Source organism: Mesoplodon bidens (assembly GCF_964165515.1).
Source record: "Mesoplodon bidens genome assembly, chromosome: 6".
NCBI lineage: Eukaryota > Metazoa > Chordata > Mammalia > Artiodactyla > Ziphiidae > Mesoplodon > Mesoplodon bidens.
This window is the reverse complement of record NC_138162.1, coordinates 104,432,382-104,449,263: the sequence shown is the minus strand read 5'-3', so window position 1 is coordinate 104,449,263 and position 16,882 is coordinate 104,432,382. Positions and strand designations below refer to the sequence as shown.

At 55.9% G+C, this 16,882-nt stretch overlaps 2 protein-coding genes across 2 annotated transcripts in view; one reads left to right on the top strand and one right to left on the bottom strand.

The window, feature by feature from the left end:
* LOXL2 (lysyl oxidase like 2) overlaps positions 1-6,097 on the top strand; it is a 101,623-nt gene extending 95,526 nt beyond the window's left edge. Inside the window, exons 12-14 of the mRNA XM_081237576.1 lie at positions 368-504; positions 4,278-4,389; positions 5,159-6,097. Coding sequence (XP_081093702.1) covers positions 368-504; positions 4,278-4,389; positions 5,159-5,238 — 329 coding nt within the window. The 3' untranslated portion in view covers positions 5,239-6,097. The remainder of the gene's footprint in view (positions 1-367; positions 505-4,277; positions 4,390-5,158) is intronic.
* A 958-nt stretch (positions 6,098-7,055) lies between these two features.
* R3HCC1 (R3H domain and coiled-coil containing 1) lies at positions 7,056-16,455 on the bottom strand (the record flags this gene model as incomplete). The annotated part of the gene is made up of 9 exons (XM_081237940.1): positions 7,056-7,377; positions 8,283-8,378; positions 10,118-10,188; positions 11,101-11,273; positions 12,234-12,834; positions 13,561-13,698; positions 15,725-15,852; positions 16,194-16,275; positions 16,439-16,455. The coding sequence occupies 9 exons, from the start codon at positions 16,453-16,455 to the stop codon at positions 7,241-7,243; spliced, it is 1,443 nt and encodes a 480-aa protein (XP_081094066.1). The 3' UTR covers positions 7,056-7,240.
* Between the last annotated feature and the right edge of the window lie 427 nt (positions 16,456-16,882).

Below are 16,882 nucleotides of genomic sequence, written 5' to 3'. Positions count from 1 at the left end.
AAAACTTACCCAGATAAGCACACGCTTCATTCCTAGGCTGATATTCCTTGGAAAGGCCAAGGTGGGCCAGGGTGGCCAGGGAAGGCTTCGTGGAGGAGGCAGCAATGGGTTGTGGGTAGGGAAAGAGGGAGGGATTCCATCAAAAGGAGAGCACAGAAGGGATGGGCTGCCGAGCCCAGGTGAAGCCAAGGTTGTCGGCCTGGGAGAACGGAGAGATGCTGAGGGTGGGGTCTGGGGATGTCACCCACCCAGCAGGGCCGCTCGGGGCCCTTTGTGGGCAGGGTGGCACAGATGGCAGAGGAAGCCTCTTCCGGCAGAGGGGTCGTGGGTGCGTGGTGACTGGGCTTCCCTCTGCCCGTGCCTTCAGACATCCAGAAGAGTTATGAGTGTGCCAACTTCGGCGAGCAGGGCATCACCATGGGCTGCTGGGACATGTACCGCCATGATATCGACTGCCAGTGGGTCGACATCACCGACGTGCCCCCTGGAGACTACCTGTTCCAGGTGAGAGGCATGAGAAGGGGCTCCAGGCCCCCGCTGATGGGAGGAGGTGTCTCTGCCTTAGCAAGTGGGTGGGTGGCCTCCTTCTGATGGTGCCCAGGCAGAAAACGCATGGAGGCCAGGCCATCTAAAGTGCACAGAGCCCTACACCCGGAGGCTGTCACTGTCACCCAGGTAACCTAGGTATGTGAGACATGCAGGCCCCTGGGGACCTGCAGGCCTCCTGAGACATCAATTCAGTTAACACCTGGTGCTTGCAAATCAAGATGCATCTGAAGGCCAGATTTGGTCCTCAGGCCGGGAATTAGTGCACAGACACTAAGGCGACCGACACCTCTTGTGTCCTTTGGAGCTGTACTTTCCCCTCCACCCCATCGCTCCCAGTGCCCTCACCCTGCCTTGCTCTGTGCCGTCAAGGCCAAAAGCAGTCGCACAAAGAGCCATTCACTCCCACGTGTTTGTGACTTGCCTCTCCCAGAGACGTTTGCCTCATAGAAGAGGATCTGCAGAGGGGGCAATTTTCAATGCAAAGAAATGAATCTATAATGGTAGGCTGTTAGGGACCATAGACAGCCTTTCCAGCGACTGTTTGTGTGGAGACTTCCCAGGACTTCCACATGCGCTGGCCAGGGGGAAGGCCCGCCCTGAGGAGGAACTAAGAGGGCTTGGCCTCCCACCTTCCCACAAATAGCTGCAGGCTCCAGCCAGGGCCCTGACTGGTGCAGGGGCCAAGGGGCAGTGTATCCCCACCGTCTCCCCTTCTGGGGCACAGGTGCACTCCTGCCTGTGGAGGCTTCGTTTCGCCTTCTCATTTTTCCCACATCCCCACCCATCTTGCTTTCAAGCTTGATGGTTGGGTGGCAAGTGGGCGACCAGAAACGTGTCATTCTGTGTTGAAAGCTTTCCTAAGGGGGTGTTCAGCTGGCGCAGGGCCCAGTCACGGTCCCCACCCTATAGACAGTCCGGAGAGGAACCAACACCTGCAGGGAAGTGACCACAGAGGGGTTTTGAAGGTTTCCCTGGTCAGTTTCAGAGACCGAAAATCAGACAGCCAAGCGTTTTTCCACCCACAAGCCCAGAACCGCAGACTTGGAGAGGACCAACCAAAGAGCAGGGTGTTCTATATTTAAAAAATTGAATATCTGTGTCTGTGCCCGTACTCCATGCGTGGTGGTGTATGTTTGACGTCTGCTATCCCTTTGCCTGGGGGACGTGTAGCATCGTGTATTCTGACAATGTCTATTTAATAACTGCGGCTCCTTGAAGATCAGTGATGGGCCAGAACCTGCCTACACCCTGTGAACCCGTGGTCTCATGTAATCCCCCAGGGATGGGTGTTACCATTACCCGCATTTCACAGCCAGGCCAACCCGGGTCACATCGACTCCATCTTCTGTGTTCTCGACTCCTAAACTATACAAGTAGCAAATTAACTCATTAGGGGCATGTTCATGGAAAAGACTGTCCCTTGTGATAGACGTGGAGCTTTAGACGTGTGAGAGCCCCGGCCTGAGTCACCGGTTCTCTCCATTCCCACGTGGACCCAAGTGCAGGCACCAGTAATGCTGCTCCGGCAGGAGAAAGCCAGGCCAAGGAGGAGGTGGCATTCCATCCGGAGGGGCCTGTGCACAGAGGCTCAGAGGCAGGGCTCACTGCGTTACCAGGTTCCTGGATCCACAGCAGATCTTTTTTTTTTTCAATATAAGGTTGCCACTGCCACTGCCACTGCCAATTTATTTATTTTTCATTTGTTTGTGGGGGTTTTTTCCAAGTTTTTAAAAATTGAGGTATAGTTGATTTACCGTATTATATTAGTTTCAGGTGTCCGACATAGTGATTCAATATTTTTCTAGCTTATACTCCATTTATAGTTATTAGAAAATATTGGCTCGATTCCCCGTGCTGTACAATGTATCCTTCCTTGTAGCTTATTTGTTTCATACGTAGTAGTTTGTACCCCTATCTTGCCCCTTCCCTCTCCCCATTGGCAACCATTAGCTTGCTCTCTGTATCTGTGAGTCTGTTTCTTTTTTGTTATGCTCACTAGTTTGTTTTATTTTTTTAGATTCTACATAGAAGTGATAACATGCAGTATTTTTCGTTCTCTGGCTTATTTCACTAAGCATAATACCCACCAAGTCCATCCATGTTGTTGAAAGTTGCAAAATTTCATTCTTTTTTCTGGCAGAGTAGTATTCCATTGTGTATATATGTATCACATCTCTATCCAGTCATCTGCTGATGAACACTTAGGTTGCTTCCACATCTTCGCTGTTGTAAACCACAGCAGATCCTTTGTCTAAGGAACTAAAGCCAGTGCCCACTGATCCTCACGAGATTGGAAACCATATATCTGAGAGGCTGATGGGATTGTGGAGACCATTCTTTTCAGTCCCCACCCCTGCACCCAAGTGGGTCAAGCAGGCCCTGATAGCCCCTACTGCCCACATGGTCACCCCACAGGGACACCTGGGTGGGCTCCCTCGGGGCACGGCTGTCCATGGGCGAGGGGCTGCCCGGGCCTTGGTGCAGGGGGTTTGTCTGTCCTGGTCTATGAGCCATGCATGGGCTGGGGCAGGGGACAGCTAAGGTTGTCAGGTAGAAAAGAGATCAAAGAAAAGTAAGGTCACCCCAGAACGGGACATTGACCAGCCTCACCTAGAGACACAGAGTCACGGTGGTAGCCTAGGGCCCCCAGAATGGCCTGCACTGGCCAGGATGCAGGGCTGGGGGCTCCCACTGGCCCTTTTCCCACAGCAGCTCTGGCAGGGCCCAACCAGCCTACTAAAGGCTCACACCCAGAACCTTCTGGAGGGAAAGGTCCTGAGGGCCCCAAACCTACAGAATGTGCGTTAACTAGTAGGCTACCCCTCCCCCATCACACTGATCCGGGGCAGCACTGCCCCCCTCGTCTCCCTGGGCTCTCAGCCCTTCCACATGTGGCAGGGCCCTCGGGAAAAGCCTCGTTTGTGTCCTCCATACCTTCGCCCACAGCCCCAGGTCCAGCTTCTGTCCCTCCCCTCCCCCTCCCTCCCCTTTCTCCCCTGGCTTCCTCACCCCAAATCCCCCTTTTCTGTCCGCTCTCAGAAGCCCCCTCAAAATGATGGTCTTCCTGCCCCTGCTCCTTTGGGCTGTGCCCTCTTTCCTAGGATGATGCAGAGGAAGGGGGTGCAAGGCAGGCCCAGTCTCCCCCAGAGCCCAGGCCCTGCACTGGTGAGCGGGAAGGGCTTGGGGATCCCCTAGAGCAAACCGAGGCCTGGAGAGCAGAAGGGACATGTCCAACGTCACACCGCCGGGAGTAGTGTCGTCTCCAGCACCCAGGGCAGCCCCCCTCCAACTCCCCACAGCGCCCGGGCCTTGTCCCCACCCCTCCCAGCACATCCTACTCCCCGGCTCCCTTCTGGCACCTTCAACAGCCGTTCTGTGGCCTCCCCAGGCCCCAGCTCCTGCCTCTGTACCAAACCTCCCAGCGCACCCAGGAGGGGGTACGATTGTGTGTGTGTGCGTGTGTGTGTGTGTGTGTGTGAATTACACCGAGACAGACAGGTGCACAAGAGGTCTCACTCCTCCAGGCCTCACCCCCCTGTGCCCCCCCGACCTCATCTCCGACCAGCTCTGCGCCCACCCGGCTGCTCCTGAAACACAGCACTGGCCATGCTTGCTCCCTTCCGTGAGGTCAGCCCGGCTCTGGGGGCAGACCCGGTCTCAGCATTTCAGCTGGGCCTGGGACGGAGGGTGGCTGGGGCGGGACTCCCTCCAACCTGACTCTCCCCCAGGTCGTCATCAACCCCAACTACGAGGTGGCGGAGTCTGACTACACCAATAACGTCATGAAGTGCAGGACCCGCTATGATGGCCACCGCATCTGGATGTACAACTGCCACATAGGTAAGGCCCCCGGGCCCCCCTGGGGAGCACAGCGCCCCAGGCCTGCCAGGTGCCCCCACACCGCAGCCCAACTCCAGGAGATGGGCAAGAGCTGCCCCACTTTCTCCAGGAACCAGAGCAGCTTCCTAACTTGGGTAAAGACTTCAGGGAATGGGGCCAGCCTCATGTTTCCACACGCAGGAAGGACACTGTAGACACCACAGGCCTGGATGGAGACCGGGTTTTCACAGCCAGCTCTGGCTAAGGAGAAAGGACGGGGCAGAAACCGGGCCAGCCCAGCATAGACCCCAAAGCTATTTCAGGGCTGGAGCTGAGGCCACCACCTCATTACGCATGAGACCTCAAAAATGGGGGCGTCGGGCTTCCCTGGTGGCGCAGTGGTTGAGAGTCCGCCTGCCGATGCAGGGGACGCGGGTTCGTGCCCCGGTCCGGGAAGATCCCACACGCCGCTGAGTGGCTGGGCCCGTGAGCCATGGCCGCCAAGCCTGTGCGTCCGGTGCCTGTGCTCTGCAATGGGAGGGGCCACAGCAGTGAGAGGCCCGCGTACCGCAAAAAAAAAAAAAAAAAAAACCCACTAGATGTAGTCGCTCCTTCACTCAACTTTGACAGAGCAGCTGACATGCGCCTGGCCCTAGAGATGGCCAGCACCTGTCGCTGCCCTGGGGGTGTCACATAGAGGTGGCCGCCCAAGGAGGGTGGTGGCTCCAGGGACCCTGTGACCTGTGCATCCGGTTTGCCAAACTCTGTCTCCTTGATGCCCACCCCTCAGGTGGTTCCTTCAGTGAAGAGACAGAAAAAAAGTTTGAACACTTCAGTGGACTCATAACTAACCAGCTCTCCACGCGGTAAAGCAGTGACATGGTCACCTCCTGCCTTTGGGCCACAGCGCATCTTCCCCAACGACCGACTGTCTCGCCCTGCTCCCCCTCATCCAGCCCGGCCCCGCCTGTCTTGACCCCCTGCAGCCCCGGCCAAGCTCAGGAGGAAGGCGAGGAAGGCGTGTTCCTGACACCTGCAGGCTAGGAAGGCCTCTGGGGCTGGGGCTTGTCCACGGGGCTGTGGGAGCAGTGCCAACGGAGAGCCATCCTGTCCAGGACCCCAGCGCACAGGTTGTCACCAGCTTGTCCCATCCCAAGCAAAGTCCACTCCGAGTCTCACCACCTGCCTGGCTCACCACAGATAACACGGGGCCATTTTCTTCTCAAGTTACATGCTGGCAACGTGAGTGATCAACCCGAGGAGGTCTGGCTGAATCCCATTTCTCCTCCTCTTAGGTCATTTCCAGCCAACTGGAGTATCTAGACTTCTCTTCCAATTAAACAAACTGCCTCTACCCTATTCTATCCACACATATAAATAATGCTGCCACACATCTTCTGATTCAGTGAGCTCAGAGCTCGTGCTTCTCTCCCCCATACACCCGTGTCCTCTTATTTTTCAAGATACTATTATTATAGTCTATCTTCACAGACTTTGAAACACAAATTTAGTGACATTTCATATTGGGCATCTGGGCCTTTGAAAGTATAGCTCAGAAGAAAACCAGCCCCCCTGTGTAAGTGACTTCTCTTTCTGTCCTTCCAGTTCTGTAACTGATTCAACGGTGCTATAACCAGGGTCCTGGGTGATGAGGACACTTACCGATCGCCATGTGTCACCACAGACACTTACACATACTTGAAACTTGGAATAAAAGATTTATGACCTGCATGTGTGTTTCATTTGGGCCTCTGCACGCAGCCCCCGAGCAGCAGAGCTCCTTTCCCTAGTCGGCAGTCAGGGAGCTTGGCACCTTGACATGTGCTCTCCTGCAGAGACGTGAGTTCTTGGGCCCCTCCCGTCCGGCGTGGCCACAGGGGCCTCCTTCAACGCACACCACAGAGGAGGGGCGACTCCTGCTGAGAGCCGCGGTCTAAGGAGGTCAGCAAAGTCAACAGAAACACAGGCCTCAGCCTTTCTTCAGCTCTTGTTTTTTAGTGAAATGTGTCAGGGGCACAGTGGTTGTGTGAGGACCAGATGGGACATCTAGACTTAAGTCTCAGGCTCTGGGGGAGGGGGAGTCAAGTAGATCATGGGTCCCCGGGGTGCAGTGAGGGTGGACCCCGAGCCAGCCACTCTCCCCCCAGGCGCGGGGCTCCCTCTTGTGTCACAGCACACCCAGCAAATCGAGGGGTCCACGATGACCTCGGAGCGCCAGGCAGGACCACTAGGCACCAACTCCGCCCAAACCGGAAAGATGAGTGTGCTGGGACCTTGTCCGCACAAACCTGCCCTCCCAGCCGTTCCAGTGAGGGGAGAGAACTCGGCGGGCATTTCAGATTTTGCCTCTTGGCTTGTTCATGTTTATTTCCGCAAGGACCCCCCCCACCCCGTGTAACCCGCACCATTGGTAACACTGGGACCAGTCCAAAGAGGGGGGGCCCGCAGCACTGCCAACAGCCCACAGCTCCTCTGGGAGAGACTGGGCAGGTGTCACACAACAGGTGTAACCTACACCCCCAAGCCAGGCAGGCTCTGCGCAAAAATGCCTTCGAGGCCCAGCTGGACCCTCGAGCCCAGTCAACTAGAGTGAGGAGAGCTTCTTCAGCAGCCCCAGGTCTCAAATGGGAAGCGAACAGCGCCCCCTAGTGTCCCGCGGCAGACCATCCCATTTTGAAGCAATCACGTTAACAATTCTTACATTTTTATTTTTTCTCAACTTCTGGAACTAGACCAAGGTAAAGCCCCCCATGCCCCACAGTGACGCTCCAAGGATGGCTCAGGGCTGTTCTGGTGTGTGTAAAGGCTTGCGGTGTTGGGGCCCCAGCTGAGGAGGGGGTCGGGGGGCGCCGATCCAAGCCACCTGAGCCTCTCAGGGGCTCAGGGTCGGGGGAGGCTCCACTGCAGGCCGCTCTTTCTTTCTGTGTTGGAGCCCCAGGGCCCGGGCCACCAGCCTCCGGGCCACGGCTGTGTTTGTCTGTGGTCTCTCCTTTGCCAGACGCAGAAGCTCTAAAAGGAAAGCCCCATGGGGTGGGGACTTGAATTCAAGGCTATGGCCTCTCCTCCCAGCAACACAGCGGCCTCAGAGGCCATTAGAGCATGGCCAGATGCCGGTGAGGGGGCCACCTAGGGCTCCAGGCCCCCGGTGGGGTCCTGACTAATCCTGTCACCTCTCTGCGCCCTCCCTGCTTCTCTGCTGCGGCAGTGTTAATCCTGTCTACCCCCTGCTTTCTAGGGCCCTTTGAGAGAGAAAGCAAATCAGGATGGGACACCTGGAGCTCTTGGGTCAACAGACAGGATGTTTATTGTCCCCAGAAGTCTGGGACAAAGACCACGTAATCCACAAGAATGTGGACCGCCTCAGCAGGCTTCTCCCAGGCCAGTTTTGCCAGCCACTGCTTTGCAGCCATGGAAAACTGGCCTCTAAAGCCCCCCTCGTGCTTTCTGGAAGGAGGAGAGGAAAGGGGAGGAGATGTCATTTACACGACATCTTCTGGGTGCCCCTCACCGCTGTGGGCACGTGTGCCAGGCTTTTTCACCCCAGTGCTTATCTCACAGATGTTAGGTGACTTGCTCAAGGCCAGCTTACGTAAGTGCCAGAGCCAGGATCACACCAAAAGCCAAGCTTTTTACCCTACAGCAAAACATGGCTTCCACGGCCGCACAGAAAGACCAAGCTTCCCCCTGAGCCACACCACAAGAGGTGTGAGCGGAGGGCAAGCCCGGGACACAGCAGCTGGCAGACAGTGCTGCTGATGGGCCCCCCTGGGATGGGGAGGAGCACCCCACTGGCCACTGCAGCCCAGGAGCCCTAAAGCAGAGAACTGAAGAGGGGAGGGATTCGGAGGGAAGGCCCCGCCCCACCCAACCGAACACTCACACAGCCCTCCCACCCAGACCACCGGCTCCCTTACTTGGCCTCTGCAGGGCCTTCAGCTTGGACTGCTTGGTTCCCTGCGTCAGGGGCCGGATCTTGAGCATGGAGAAATCTCTGGTCAGGGCCTCAGCAGCTATAGAAAGACAACAGCTCTGGAGCCATGCCCTCTTCCTCCTGCTGAGGCCTCCACAGGACCCAGGAGCACGAGTGTCACCCCGAGGCCCAGGCAGCTGCTTTGTACACCCATTCAGAGCTCAGGGACAGGGCTGCCCCATGAGCTTGCCTCGCCCCCAGAGCCTGCAGACCTGCACGGGGCCACCCACGCTCTCAGGTGGAGAGCCCGCTCGGAGCCCAGCTTCCACCTTCCCGCCCCAGGCTGGTCGGGAGCCATGTGAGCCTACAGTTCTGACATCCTGAGAGGCAGGCCCCCGCCTTCCAAAGCCCGGGAGCTTAAAACAAACGCCACCCTTCCCCCACTCAAGACCCTCCCAGGGCACGTGCCCTCACTGCCCCAAGCTGTGCCAGGCCTTGGAGCACTCAGGCCACTTAACAGACACAGCAGGTCAGAGCTGGGAGGGGCTTTGGGTCCAAGCCACTGTACAGATGAGGAAACTGGGGCCAGGACGTGGCCTGCCTGTGCCAGGCAGCTTGGTGGAGCCCAGAAGGCAGCCATGGCCACGCCTAGCCCACTGTTCCTCCTTTCCGCGGACCAGAAAGCCTCTGGGCCTCCCCCTGCCCCCGCCTCTCTTTCAGTGGCTCCCTCCCTGGGGTTGAAGCCCCTACCTCGCCCCAGTCCTCTTGCTCCCTAGACACTGCCCCTCCTCCCCGAAACCCCAGGCTCTCCTGAGAACTGGGCCCACCCCGGCCATGGTCACTCCCAGCTCTGTGTTCAGAAGCTGTTGTTGTGAGAAGCCCAGCCAAGGGCGGCCGGGTGCCAACTCTTTACAAATACACCCAAACTGAGCAGTGGCGTGGCAGGGGCAGCTCAGGAAAGTGGCCAAGACGGAGGACGGGCACCGTCCAGGGCTACAGCCATGAGGCTGGCTGGCCTCCCCAGCTCTGACGCCACGCGTCTTAGTAACCCTGACCAGACACTGACATCCAGGGAACTCAGTTTCCCCATCTGTGAAACAGGAGTCACCTGACCTACTTCTTGGCGCTGTAATGAAAACGGAATGAGACGCATCTGCTCAAACCGTATGAAATTGCCAGTATTTGAATGCTTTTGACCTATAAAAATGGCACCTTCAGGACTTCCCTGGTGGCGCAGTGGTTAAGAATCTGCCTGCCAATGCAGTGGACACGGATTCGAGCCCTGGTCCGGGAAGATCCCACATGCCGCGGAGCAACTAAGCCCGTGCGCCACAACTACTGAGCCTGCGTTCTAGAGCCCACGAGCCACAACTACTGAGCCTGCTCGCCACAACTACTGAAGCCCACACGCCTAGAGCCCATGCACCGCAACGAAGAGCAGCCCCCACTCACTGCAACTAGAGAAAGCCCGTGCACAGCAATGAAGACCCAACACAGCCAAAAATAAAATAAATAAAATAAATAAATTTATAAAAAAAAACATGTTGCCTTCATATGCTTTCATTTAGTATGTGGAAGTCCGTAGGGCTTGGCCCTACATACTCAGTAAAGGTCACCTGAATCTGAAACCTCTAAACTGAAGGCACGAAGATGAACAGGCGAGGCCGTGAGCTTCCCGGCCCGGCTCCTGCTCTGCCCCCCAGGACTTCTGGAGGAGCTGGGAGACACCCTGCCAGTCCACCGGCAGGGTAGCGTGCACCCTGACCTGCGGGATCCCCACCCAGGGAAACCTAGGCTCCCGCCCTCCCCAATGGCAATCAGAGGAGGGGCCCGCCTCACCTGAAGCCAGGCAGGGAAAGACCCCGAGCGCGTGCGTGTCGTCCACCCACTGGATCTTGAACCCCTTCTCTCTGCCGGGGAAGAGACAGTGATGAGGCGAGCAAATGGGCAAAACCCCTCCTGCTACAGGAAGTCCCTGCTGCTCAGGAAAGCACCCCTGAGTCTGGGCCCCATGGGAAGCCACAGCAGTCCCGGGGCCCACGGCTTCTCCCTGGCACTGCCACGCCGGCCAAGGAAGCCACCAGTGGCCCCGGTCTGGCTCCGCCCTCAGGGGTGGAGAGCTGATGAGCCCCTCGAGCTGTCCACCAGCTCAGGCTTGGGGAGGGAAGCGGAGGCTGTTCGGGAAGCAGTCAGAAAGGGGGCCCTGAAGAAAGGGATGTTTTTAAAGCCTAAGCAGGAAAAGAGAGGGGGGACTGGAAAAAAGAAAATGAGCATTTGGAAAAAGAAAAAGAAAAAAGGAGAAAAGACTGGATTTGGATCCAAGGAATCTGGGGAAACGAGAAATCTTTCTCTCACTATATCCCCATCTCCCATCTCCACCAGACCCTGCCCCAGGGCCGCTCAAGCCCCGTTCACCCCAGAAATAGCTCCTGCCTGGAAATGGCCCCATTCTGCTGACTGACCGACGGGTGGCTGCTCGTGGAGCAGGGGAGGCAGGGGCCCCGCCGGGTCCTGGCCACCACGTGGGTGTGTGGGGGCCGGGACGGAGATCTGCTGCCCGGTGCCAGCAGGACCAGGTCTCGGGCCTCTGGAGAGTGTCTGCAACTGAAACGTCAGCTCTCCTCCTCCACCAAGTCACGGCCAGCAAGCCAACTGCCCGGGAGGGTGGAGCCCAGAGCAACCACAGCCACTTTCTGCCTTTCTTTCTAGATCGCTGGGCACCGGGGGAGGGGCAGGCAACTGTCCCCCACAACAAAGGGGTGTCCTAGCTCCTCTCTAGAAGTTGGGCACCCCCTCCTCCCCACCTCCCCGAAGCCTCTCACTGGAATTCGGAAAAGGCTGCCAGCAGGTCCTCGGTCTTGAGCGCCGGCTCAAAGTCGTAGATCTCCACCACGTGGGCAAAATCCTTCTCTCCAGGCAGCTCCTCTGCGAAGGAGGACGTGTCCATGTGGATCTTCTCTACCTGAATCTCCTTCTCGGTCAGGTTGTCCGTTATCTGGGAGGGGTCAGACCCTTTAGCGAGGGGAGCTCTGACACACATGACCCCAAATGACTGCTCTCAAAATCACACGCTGAGAGTCCTGCAGGCTTCTGGGTAGATAGGGAGGTGAGCACCCCGGGTAGGGGTCTGGGAAAGACAGCAGGATGGCAGACTGGGCCAGAAGATGGAGAAGCATGAGTTTTAGGGGAGTCCCCACTGGGTGACTGGCACGGACACACATCAAGTTTCACAGAATCCCGAAAACCCTATTCTATAGGTCCACTTTACAGATGGGTAAACTAAGTCAAAGAATTAAGTAATTTTGCCCCAAGCTGCCATCAGTAAGTCACAGAGCTGGGCAGGCCCAGGATCTTTCCTTCTCTCATTAATGATGTGATAATAAGCAAGGCTTTCTGGCGTCCATCCTTCATCTATAAAATAGTGATACAGGATGCCCGCCCTCCCAACTGACACTGCGGCCAGGCTCAGGGGCGGACACATGACACACAGTTCCAAGGGTACAAGATCTGTAAGACCAAGCTTCAGGCAGAAGAGTGATTTTCATGACCAACATCTGCAGTGCATTCTGAAGCATGTGCACGTCTATGTTTCCTTGGGCAGTGTGTATCATTACCTGCTATTTTTTCAGATGAGGAAACTGAGACTAAGAAAAGCCAAATGACTTGCCTACAGTTGAACAGCACCTACATGATTGAGCTGGGACCCAAATCCACACCCCTGATCCCAGACCCTGAGCCTCCTGCCCTCTGCAGTGTCAGTCCTGACTCCTGTGGGCAAGGCCCCTGTGTCCCTCCCCGCACATCTCCTAAGGGACCCGTATCACCCAACACCCAGGCCTGCTCAGCCAGCACCCGCCCCCCACCCCTCCACACCATGACCCTCGGCCCCCATCCACCCTCGACTACACCCACCTCACTTCCGCCCTCCCTTTTCCGGGCTTAAGAGCCTCATCACCTCCTGTAGCAGCTCACTGTAATCGTCCTCCTCCTCGGAGCAGCTGCCCGGCGCCTCCTCTTCCACCTCGTCCTCTTCCTTCTCTGCCGCCAGGCTCCTCTCCAGCTCACTCCCACTCCCGTCTTCCAAGTCTGGCTGCAGACCGGGCCCAGGCCGTGTGGCCGACTCCGACCTGTCTCCTGTCCCTGAGTGATCCTCTGGCCCTGGGGACTCAGTGGCCACTGGGTCTGGCAGTGACTCTTTCTCACTTTTGCTACGGCCTTTTTGGACCTCTGCTGCCTGAGTCGCCAACACGGGAAGTTCCTGATCGGAGGTGGGGTCCCCGGCACGGATATCATCGGGCTCTTCTGGGAGCCCGCCAGCTGGAGCACCTCCCTGAAGCCCTGGGGCCGGGAGGGGCGCCCATTCTTCTCGCCTGCGCAGTGCCCGGGGCACATACAAAGCCTGGTCCGGCTTGCGTCCACGATGCCACCGGCCGGCCCGCGCTCCTCGAGGACCAGCAGCCGCTCCCTGGCTTGAGGTGGACCTCGGACCTCGGTACTTGCTAGGGTGGGAAGCGGGAGGGCGGCAGGGGCCAGAGAGCCCATCTGAACCGGGTAACCTGCAGCAGGAGCAGGCGGTGATCAGGGCGGTGTTTGGGCCCCAGGGAAAATGGTTTACTGGAGCGACCTGCCATTCAGGCACGAGGCTCTCAAGTCAGCCTTGGGCAAAAACCAAAGCCAAAATGACCCTCAGGAACACCTTAACAAGGCATCAGAGTGGAGGCTGGATGCCCTGAACAAGCCCAGAGCAGTCAGCTCTCCCTCCAGTGTTATAAACCGAATACGAGACCGCCAAGTCTTCGCTTACTCACAGGGTAAGGTGAGCACTAGCATTTAGGAACCGCGTTATTAAAAAAATATGTAACTTTAAAAGCTAGGATCACAGTCATCATGATAAGATCCTGCAAGATGCATGTGGAAACAGGTGAGTGAAAGCCCAGATGTACTCGCACGTTCCGTGGCCTCTGCGGGGCACGAGCTCACAGAGCAACGCTGGGCAGACACCTTCGCTGTTTAAACCACTCTCTCTCTCTCTCTCTTTTGGCCCAACGTGCATACGCTGAATTTGCTAAAGGAATTCCACAAACAACGCACATCTACCCCGCTGCTGGAGCAGGAAGCAGCACTGACTCTAAGCACCTGAGGCTGGAGACAGAGGTGGCGGCCTGGGGGCTCCCGGCCCTGGTTCCCTCTCAGACACTGACCAGCTCACCCGACCAGCCCCCAACCCCCCGCCCCCCGCTCAAAGAACTGCTGAGGGCCCTCCAAGGCGGCAGGATACACACCTGATGTCCACGTGACAGATGACTGTCCTCCTCCTCCAGCCCTCCCCAACAGAGAAGCTGCTCAAAAGATCAAAATTCTCTGCTGTCCTGTGGATCAAGTACCGGAGGCGACTGGAGAGTGGGGGGAAGAGAAGGACCCTGGGGAGCAACGGGAAGGGGTGCTGAGCAGGGGCTCCAGATGCAGCCCCCAGGCCTGAGCCCCACCGAGTCCACTCCCAGTTTAACGGTGGCTTAAACACTAGGCTCCCTCTGCCACCTCGGGTCCCAGGCTGACTGCAAAGGACCTGCCAATAGAAGTTACAACAGGGAGCTACTGGCCCCACTCCCCTTCCAGTGCTGGGCCCCTTCGGTATTAGGTGATGCTCAGGGTTACACGTGAAAGGTGCAGCTGGCTTCAGACTATACTACAAAGCTACAGTAATCAAGACAATATTGATGTCTTGGCACAAAAAACAGAAATATAAATCAATGGAACAGGATAGAAAGCCCAGAGATAAACCCACACACCTATGGTCAACTAATCTATGACAAAGGAGGCAAGGATATACAGTGGAGAAAAGACAGTCTCTTCAATAAGTGGTGCTGGGAAAACTGGGCAGCTACACTTAAAAGAATGAAATTAGAACACTCCCTAACACCATACACAAAAATAAACTCAAAATGGATTAGAGACCTAAATGTAAGACCAGACACTATAAAACTCTTAGAGGAAAATATAGGAAGAACACTCTTTGACATAAATCACAGCAAGATCTTTTTTGACCCACCTCCTAGAGTAATGGAAATAAAAACAAAAATAAACACATGGGACCTAATGAAACTTAAAAGCTTTTGCAAAGCAAAGGAAACTATAAACAAGACGAAAAGACAACACTCAGAATGGGAGAAAATATTTGCAAACGAATCAACGGACAAAGGATTAATCTCCAAAATATACAAACAGCTCATGCAGCTCAATATTAAAAAAAACCAACCCAATCCAAAAATGGGCAGAAGACCTAAATAAACATTTCTCCAAAGAAGACATTCAGATGGGCAAGAAGCACATGAAAAGCTGCTCAACATCACTAATTATTAGAGAAATGCAAATCAAAACTACAATGAGGTATCACCTCACACCAGTTAAAAAGGGCATCATCAGGACTTCCCTGGTGGCGCAGTGGTTGAGAGTCCGCCTGCCGATGCAGAGGAAACGGGTTCGTGCCCCGGTCTGGGAGGATCCCACATGCCGCGGAGCGGCTGGGCCTGTGAGCCATGGCCGCTGGGCCTGTGCGTCCGGAGCCTGTGCTCCGCAATGGGAGAGGCCACAACAGTGAGAGGCCCACATACCGCAAAAAAAAAAAAAAAAAAGAAAGAAAGGGCATCATCAGCAAATCTACAAACAACAAATGCTGAAGAGGGTGTGGAGAAAAGGGAACCCTCTTGCACTGTTGGTGGGAATGTAAATGGATACAGCCACTATGGAGAACGGTATGGAGGGTCCTTAAAGAACTAAAAATAGAATTACCATATGACCCAGCAATCCCACTACTGGGCATATACCCAGAGAAAACCATAATTCAAAAACACACATGCACCCCAATGTTCATTGCAGCACCATTTACCAGGTCATGGAAGCAACCTAAATGCCCATCAGACGAATGGATAAAGAAGATGTGGTATATATATATACAATGGAATATTACTCAGCCATAAAAAGGAATGAAATTGGGTCATTTGTAAGACATGGATGGATCTAGAGACTGTCATACAGAGTGAAGTAAGTCAGAAAGAGAAAAACAAATATCGTATATTAACATATATATGTGTAATCTAGAAAAATGGTACAGATGAACCAGTTTGCGAGGTAGAAATAAAGACACAGATGTAGAGAACAAACGTATGGACACCAAGGGGGGAGGTGGGGGCGGGATACGAACTGGGAGATTGGGATTGACATATATACACTAATATGTATAAAATAGATAATTAAAAAATTAAAAAAAAGAAAGATGCAGCTGGGAGAGGCCTGAGAGCAGATTATTAAACCTAAAGGCCAAGGTCAGAGCCAGCTGCGAGCCCGTTACTTTGGATGCACCACTGGGCAAAGGGGCACAGGAGGCTCCGGGCGAACCCTGACCTTTTCAGCAGCCCAGGGCCCGACGCCACCATCACACCAGCTTACTTTGACAGCTGCTTCTGCAGCAGGAAGCGGTCCAGCTCCTCCTGGATGCGGTGCACGAAGTCATTCTCGGCTGAGGAGAGGAAGACGCCGTCCAAGCAGAGAAGGGCCAGGGTGACAGGTGGGAGAACCTGCGGGGCAACGGACACGGCCGCAGTCAGAGCGCATCCCGGGCCCACCCTCGACCAAGGCCAAGGTCTCTCCTCCGATCGGAGAGGAGCCAGGCTCCGAGGCGGGGAAGGGACGTGGCCAGGGTCGCCAGGCAGGGCAGTAGCGGGGCAGCGAGGGGTCTCCCGGCCCCTGCTGCGCTCGCTTTCGCTGTCCCCGGGCTCGCGCGCCGCCGCCTCGGGCCTGCTCAGCCGGCGCTATCGACACTCCCCAGCCCGGAAGCGAGAGGCCCGGGGGGAGCGCGAGGCCGGCCGCGAGCCAGGAAGCGGGGCGACCCGCCCCCAGGCCCGCCCGCCGCACTCACCGCAGCCGCCCCGCGCGTCGCCGCCGCAGCTCTGAGGGTCCCCAGAAGCCTGCGCGCCCCGGAGCCAGAGAACCACCCGGGCCTCGGCGGAGGCGCAGCGCCACCATGCGGCCCGGAGGAGGCATGGCAGCAACGGCAGAGGCGTGTTCTTGATTGTTTTGCCCCGAGAGCACACTGTCTCCTAGGATCAATTAAGTTTGGCAAATACTTTGAGGTGGCTCCTATATGCTAGGTCGTGGGGGTACCAGATTTTCCGGTTCATTGTTCCCCTCCCTAGGAACGTAAAAGAGGAATAAATAGGAAGTTTCTGGACACCAAGAATTTCATCACCCTTTGACCACCGCTGACCTTCCTTGACCCTTATTGATGGAAACTGCAAAGAGGTCTAACTCACACCAAAGGGTCACTGACAAGGTGTACTAGCCTTTGGGTAACAGGGCGGGGTAGACACTAGAATGGTGATTTGCAGACCATCAAATTATACTACCTTGCTACATCTAAAAATGACTAAAGCACCCACCTTAAATAGGGTTTGAAATTCTTCCCATCAGACAGTGTAGGATGGGCTATTATAATCTAGGAGACCAGGGTTGAAATCCTCCTCTTCCCTGAAAGGTGCTGAAATGTAAGCCTTCGATCATCCTGAGTCAAGCGGGCCCCTGAGTTAACAGCATTGAAGACCCAGGTTT